General features: G+C 32.7%; 1 protein-coding gene across 1 annotated transcript; it reads right to left on the bottom strand.

The window, feature by feature from the left end:
* Nucleotides 1-1016: 1016 nt before the first annotated feature.
* Nucleotides 1017-1386, bottom strand: LOC133314123 (Bowman-Birk type proteinase inhibitor-like). The gene has a single exon (XM_061515568.1). The coding sequence runs from the start codon at nucleotides 1370-1372 to the stop codon at nucleotides 1025-1027; it is 348 nt and encodes a 115-aa protein (XP_061371552.1). The 5' UTR covers nucleotides 1373-1386; the 3' UTR covers nucleotides 1017-1024.
* Nucleotides 1387-8160: the final 6774 nt, after the last annotated feature.

The raw sequence follows: 8160 nt of genomic DNA, 5'->3' as shown, positions 1-8160 counted from the left end.
TTTAGTCAATTTGCAAATATAATAAAATCAATATCCAAAAAATATAAATAAATAAATAACTAAAATTAGGACAATAGAAGTTAAATAACATAAGAGAAGCAGCTCCAAAAGAACCAGAGAATTTGTTATGGCCTTAATCTCCATTGGATAATTAAGAAATTAAAGAATAAGAGCAAATTAAAAGAAGATATGTAACACCGCTTAATCTTTAGGGCTCATTTGGTGGATAGGATAGGATAAGGGTATGATATGATATGGGGCTGATAAGGGTAGGATATGATATGGAGCTGATAAGCCTATATCATGTCCTGTGTTTGATAAGTATCTGATTAGTAATCTGATAAGATTATGTAGAAGGAGCAAGGAGAAAAAAAACAAAATATAATGCAATAAAGACAAATATATTGGGTAGCGTGGGGATATATTAGGTAGCGTGGGAATATATTGGATATCCAATATTGGTATCCTATCCTATTGAATCCTAACCCAGCTCCCCCCATAGGATAAGAAATCATGTATTGGATAGGATAAAATGAGACAGTAGAATAAGCTAATCATATCCTATTGACCCACCAAACAAGAGATAAAAGTAGGATATGATAAGTTATCCTATCCTATCTTCTTTATCAGGTGCTCCAAACATACCCTTAATTTCTTTCAAAACCATGTAAAATTATTTAGATGCAAGTGTGTTAATATCATGTTGCAATGTTGCAATGAAGGATATCATAGCCTAACCTATAGTCCAATTTCAATTGTTGGTTAGTTATGTATGATTTTATAAAGTTCTTGTTTTGATTCAAATTAAAGAACTAAAGTATTTCAAGGGTGCATGAAATTAAAGTTGAAAGAGAACAACGATAAAACAAACACTCTGACCAGCAGTTTGCAGAAGACAAACTGCATGGCCAAGCAGCTACTTTCATTCCATTTTTATTTAGCATATATATTACATCATACATGAAAACAAAGCCTAAGTGACTTTGTCTCACATCATAGTTATATTATATGAACTTGCTCATTCTTAGTGAGCTTCAGCTTCAGAGGAGTAACATGGTTCATAGCAGAAGTCGGTTTTATCAAGGCAACGACACTGTGGAGGAAACGACGCTGCACAAAGGCATAATTTACAAGCTGAGTGACAGGTTTCACCAATATCTGCACAGTGGCATATAGGAGGGATTGATTTTGTGCAAATGCATTTATTACAGCATGCTTTTGTTGTTGATTTTACATAGTAACTGCCATCACCATTAGGGAGCACTTCATTGATGAAGGAGGCTGGATCAAAGCGAGCATCAACAGTTGCAGTGACACCCAACAAGGAAACAAACAAAGCTACCTTCACCAATACCTTATTGTTCAACTCCATCTCTCTATGTCTCTCTCTCTCTCTATGTAATATCTCTTTTTTCCCGAGTTGTTTGTGTAGAGAGCAAGCAATAACAAGGTCTATTTATACAAGGATTTGAAGGAGTACGAGTACACAAGGTCTTTCTTTCTTTCTTTCTATTTTTTTTCATTTATATATTTAGTTTTTTAAAAACATGTATCATCATACAGTAAAATATACTTTTGAGAAGTACTATCCGTTTGTCAATATGCAATTTGTGAAAAATATCAGTGTTCATAATTTTATATTATTTTAAGTGAGATGGTTGTGTTTTGATGTTACAGATATACAAAATAAATAATTTAGCCTTACCCAATGCCTTAAGGTTTTAGATTGATGTGATATTTATCATGGTATCAGAGCTTGATCATAAGGTCACAAGTTCGATCCTCACTAAAATTGGGCTTGAAGCGTGGTATGACATAAGCCCATTTTTTATCTGTCTTATGCTGCATAAGCTCATTTTTTGGTCTGCCTTGTGCTTTTTTTAATTCCACATGAAAGTGGGGGCGGTGAGTAGGGGTAAAACTGGGTCGAGCCGGCCTATAGGGGCCTACGGCTCGGCCTATGTCAGGCCAGACCTAACCTAGTATATTTCGTAAAATAGGTCAGGCTTGGGCCTTGAATAAAAACAAGGCCTAGCCTATAAGCTTATATGCCGGCCTATATTGTACTATTTATTTTAAATAAAAATAAAATAAAATAAGTATGCCTTGAAGGAAAAACAAAAGATATAAATTTAATCAATTGCAATTATTTATAACTTAATTATATTCGATTATATTTTAATAAAAATGTGACTTTATTTCTTATATAGGAGGAACCCACATCTCAGCATTTTAGATTGTGTATATGAATATATTAAAAAGTTTTTGGGAGATGTTATACTTACTACAAGCATCATGATGTGATGTGTTTGTTGGATTCATGTAGTTATTTTAATTTACATAATATGGATTTGTTTGTTGGATATAATGAAAATATGTTATTTAGTTTGAGCATTTTGCTTTTGAAAGTGACTTAATTACATATTGTATGAGTTTTGTTGTGATTCATGATTCTGTTTGGACGTTGAAATTATGATTTTTGGTTTAGCAACTGAATTTGAGTATTTTGTAAAGTTGATTCATGATTCTTCTTGGAAGTTAAAAATTAACAGGCTAACAGGCTAGGTCAGGCCATTTGTTTTTTATAAACGGGTCAAGTCAGGCTAACAGTTAGACTCGTACTAGGCTTAGGTCAGGCCAAATTGAAATTTTTTTATGTAGGCTTGGGCTTTTCGGGGCAAAGCTTGGTCCAGCTCAGACCTTGTTGTCACTGAAGCTCTAATACCAAGATAAAAATTATTTCAACCCAAAACCTTTAGACGTTGGGTGAGACTAAATTATTTATTGTGTATATCTCTAACATTTGATTCATATTTATGGTTTTTTATATTTTTTCTTTTTACAAAAATATATATGTTGTCATATTGTAAAATATACTTTGGAGGAAGATATATATAATATATAATATAAAGGTTGATATCATTAAACAATTATAAATATTTTTTATACCTTTCTCTCTCATTATCATTAATCATCATGCACGAACCCTCTTGTTCGACACATCACTTTGATAACAACCATATTACTATTGTATATCAAACAGACCACACGGGGAAACTACACGCATTATTTTATTTTTTTTGGTGAACAACTACACGCATTCTTAATTCTATTCACTTGTGCATAAAACTGAAAAGTTAATAAGTTAATAATTATATTTAGCAGTGTTTAAAAAATCTACCCGACCATCAATTCAGCTGAGATTAGAGGTGATGAATTCAACCAGAAGGTCATGGGATCACTTCGTTGATCCAGTTTTATATATTAAAAAAATATAAATATATATCCTATATAAAAAATTCAAAAAAATCAATCCACCAATCATTAAATATTGAAGATATACTTAATATAATTCAACCAATTACATTCACAAATCAACATTACACGAGCTAATCAAACTATAAAACACATATTTCAATGAAATTAATAAAAAGTTATATCATCAAACTCAGACCCTCCTTGTCAATTTTCCAATTCACTATTGTTGCGATACAATTTAAAAGTCTTAGTTTTGCATCATTTTTTATCTAGTGTCTTCTTGATACGAGAGTAAATACATCAAGAACAAAAAAAACTTTAAACTCTATTGCTCAGTAATAAAATAATACCAACATGCTCAGAGCAAAGAAACCAACCAAGAAAAATAGTGGATTAGTGAAAAGAAGAACCACCACAGCAAACCGAAGAGGCGAAGCCGCAGAGGAACCACCAAGGTGAAAACGTCTTAGGTTAGTAATGATTTTTTTTTTCATAAAACAACGTCGTTTCGTGTGAATTTAAAAAAAAATATAGTAGCCTCCTCTGACCCAGTAGTCACCGAGATTCGGCCAAGTCTGGAGTTTTGGGGATCAAAAAAGTCAACATGCATGCAGAGTCTAACTGCTGATCCCAACTCTTAGAATTGACCTGAGTCAATCTGAAAATAAGAGGTGAGATTTTAAAATACTGATATTTAGAGATGACTCGCAATAGGAAATACAATACCTCTAATTAATAGTCCAATGATATAGATCAGGGATATGTATGTATACCAAGAGAAAGTGAGTGATCTACGAATAAATTAAGCCGTTTAGAAGGTAGTGCCCCCTTTCGTACCGTCCTGGCTTATATTAAGCCTCTAGAGACGATTATTAGGATGCGAAGTGGCCCAAAGCTTTAATCTCACATGTGATAGACTAAGTGAGAGAGTGGCGCTTTGGCGACCATGAGTCACAGACCCACATTCCCGGTTGATGGCTCACAGCTTAGGCGGTAAAGATTGACCTACTCAAAGGCCCTAAACTGGGAGGCCCCAGTGAGGCCTTGCCGGAGCCTCCCTGGAACACTCTTAAATATCAAAAGGATCACATGCAAAAACTACTCGCGCTATTAATTCTATTCACTTTGTGCATCTTTATGTTCAAAATTTCCTAATTCTTTCGCTATGTAAGTATCCACACACATACCGACATACCCTGATACTGGTATACGGATTCTGATTAATAATGTGTGCGCGCGCCATTAAAATATTTTAGAGGTGTATACGTACCTGAAGTATATATAACCTCTCTTTACATATAAACAGATAAATACTTGGATAAATAGCAAGTTAATCTATGATAGCCTTTTTCTAACGAGTGGCATATTCTCTACATATGCTGTGAATAAACCGTCTTGAATAAAAAACAAAAAGTTTTGGTACTAATTTTTTGCTCAAGAAAGATAAGGGATGATGCTTTTTGTTCCTGTTCTTTATTTCATTATATAATAAGTAGCTAAAAGAGATTGACGGGGCACATTAATGCTTAATCGGACAAGAATGAGTGCCAAGATCACACACACAGAGACATATATATGGGATAAATATTTTTACAATCACTTTAAATAAGGTCATCGCTATTTCTATTTTTTATAATTACGTATTTCCAGAAGTACATAGTTAGAACATCGGTAGGGGTGGTAAACGAATCAGAAGCCTTTCAGGAGCCTTTGACTCGGCTCATAAAGGCCTAAGCTTACATGTCGAAAATTGGTTGTTGGAACCAGATTTGAACTTGTATAAAAACTCGTTTAATAAAAATAGCGCTCAGACTTCAATTCAAAAGCTCGGCCTTAGAACCTCTCAGGCTGACCTAGTATATAATTTTTTTTTATATTATTTGTAATAGCCCTCTCTCTCTCTTTCCTCTATCCATTTCACTCATTTTATTGGTTAAACAGACTTTTAAAATGATTTTATTCTATATCATGTTGTTTGAATATATATTGAATTTATGAATATTTATAAAATTACTAGTGCTGTTGATTGTATATTTTGTTTGGATAAATTTTTGTTGACTTATTTTTTTTAAACAGGTTAAACCACGCTTTTATTTTTCGTAAATAAGTCAGGCCATAGACCGATAATTATATTCATAACAGGTAACAGGCTTGGTCAGGCTGACACATTTAAACATAGGGTTAGTCTTTTAAGATCAAAGTTCGGCTCGACTCGGCCCGTTAACACCTCTACATCCCAGAAGTACAAATCTGGTTTCTGACAGAAGAATCATGGTAGCGAACATATCTTGGCAATTTTTCAATTTGGGTGTTGTTAAGATTAATTCAAATGGGGCTGCGCGTGGTAATTCTGGTCCAGCTACTTGTGAGGGTGTCATTCGTGATGAGTGCGGTAATGGCTTGGTGGCTTTGCATATAAATGAGGGAGATGTTCTTCATTCAAAGCATAATTATGAGGTGTCCTTAGGGGGTTGGAGATGGCTTGGAATGCTGGTTACCGTAACATCATTATTGAAAGTGATTCAATAAGTGTGATCATTGTGCTCACTTGAAATGGTGCAGCAGTCCGAGAGATTTATTTGATTTCTCACATACAGACATGGATCGATAAGAACTGGTCTGTAACTTTCAGGCATACTTTGAGGGAGGGTAACTCGTGTGCAGACTGGTTGACGAATTTCATATTAGACTATGAGGGACAGGAAGACAATCTTTTTTCGTTGGAACCTCCTCTTGGCATCCAATTACTGTTGCTTACTAATCTATCAGTTATTGGGAGACCTCGTGCTTTGAGTTGCAATAGTTAGGTTTCTCTTTGTGTTCTTTCTTTGTTTTGGGGCTTAGGCCTTTTGTTTACCCAAAAAAAAGTTATTTTTTTTCTTTCTCCTTAGTCAATTTTCAGAACCTTTCTACTGACGTGAAGAGAGAAAAAAAAACTTTAATGTTATAACTATGTACTCCTTGGAGTACATAGTTATAAACGTGTAGTTATAAATAATTTTATTTAAAGTGGCTGTAAAAATATTTTTTCATATAAATATATATATTGAGACAGGATCCTTTATGATACCAATGTCAAATTAAAATATTTGACACCAAATTTCAATCATGTATACACAGTGCTTTTAAACACGTATACACCGTACTTTTTTTGTAAAGAATTAAATCGCACGTGCATGTATACACAATACTTTTAAACATGTCTACCAAACGAGCTCTTACTGTTATTGTAAGCAGACATGATTCTTATTGGTTTCAATTAAGGGTGTAAATGGGCTAGGCTGGCCTGGCCTAGCCTACAGCCAGGCCAGCCTAGCCCGGCCTGCATTGAGCTTGGCCTAACCCGACCTATATTGAAAAGTCGAGTAGGCTTAGGCTTAAGCTTATAAGAAAACCTTTTTAACAAGTAGGCCATAGGCCAATTTTGTCAAGCCTGACCTAAAGCCTTGTAGGCTGGCCTATTTAATTTTTTAAAATAATATAATATAATATATTTATTTTAGGATATATGATATACATTATAGAGCTGGGGTATTATGTTGACTCTTTCTTGTTTGTCATTTTTTATGAATTATGGGAAGTACTAGTGTATGCATGAATGAAACTTTGCTCAGTAACTTTTTATAGTTATTATTTTTATTATTGTAAAATTTTTAAAGCTCACTAGTGATATTTATATCTCGTGTAAAAAAATGCAGCAATTTATGAACACGTTAATGACTTGTAATGTCAAGCGAATATTTTTAAAATTGTTAAAGATATTTTTAAAATTTTTAAAAATATTTCAATAGAGAGACCTACAAGGCCTGTAGGTCATATAAGACTCTCTAATTTTTAAAAATAGGCTAGGCTTGGCCTATAAATAAAGCCTTTAGTAGGCTAATAGGCCAAATATGCTGAATATTTTTTTACGTAGGCTTAGGCCAGGAAGGTCAAAGCCCAGCCCAGCTTGGCCAATTTACGCCCCTAATTTCAATTCTATCTTTGTGTGTATAATGTTCTATCACCCTATATATATATATATATATATATATATATATATATATATATATCAAAATTAAGAATATAATTTATATTAATATAAAATAATTTGGCCTCCGTATATAAAGAGAAACGAAGAGAGAGATGACAATTTAAATAATTTTTGAACAAATCATTCCTTTTTTTTCAACATGAATTTATTAAGTTTAATCCTAACGAAAAGAAGAAAAAACAAATGTTAGCAAAAATAAAAAGAAAGTTAATTAATTTTTTTTCTAAAAATTAATTTAAAATTTTAAAAAGGGAAAAATTAAACCCCCGACATGGTTTCTTTTAGAATCACTTACTCATTTACGGTTTATATATATATATAAAATATGGGAAAAATATTTCTTTAATATGAAATGACCATTTTGCCCCCTTAACTCAACATATAACCCTTCTTTCCTTGTTTGACCATTGACCCAGTCATATACTCAAGTATATGATATTATACCAGAGTATTTTTCAAAAAATAACCTCTATTCAAACACAGATGAAATATTGAGATAGAAAAGAACAAAAAACAATAAATAGAAAAATCATATTCTCATATTACATGATATTGTTCTCTCATGTCCGAATCACATCAAAAAGCGTGCCTTTTTTTTTCTTTTTCTATTTTTTTTTAAATTGGTGTGCTTTATTTTATTTGTCTATAAGAGAGTTTGTTTCCTATTACATAAGAGAAATAATCTCAAAAAATAACCAATGATTTGTCTATGAACGATTATGATTGCCTCGCATGACACAATAACCAACGGCGGAGCTATAGCAGGCACCTGCTTGTTTTTTGTTTTTGTTTACTTATTATATAATTAATCAAGGTAAAAATTATAATTTGGCATTACCTAAATAGAAAATTAAATACTCAATACAAAG

The sequence above is a fragment of the Gastrolobium bilobum genome, unplaced genomic scaffold (genome assembly GCF_033153095.1).
Source record: "Gastrolobium bilobum isolate Gb01-03AN ecotype WA unplaced genomic scaffold, APGP_CSIRO_Gbil_v1 utg3818, whole genome shotgun sequence".
Taxonomy (NCBI): domain Eukaryota; kingdom Viridiplantae; phylum Streptophyta; class Magnoliopsida; order Fabales; family Fabaceae; genus Gastrolobium; species Gastrolobium bilobum.
The sequence above is the reverse complement of the archived record's forward strand: the minus strand, read 5'-3'. Positions and strand labels throughout refer to the sequence as shown.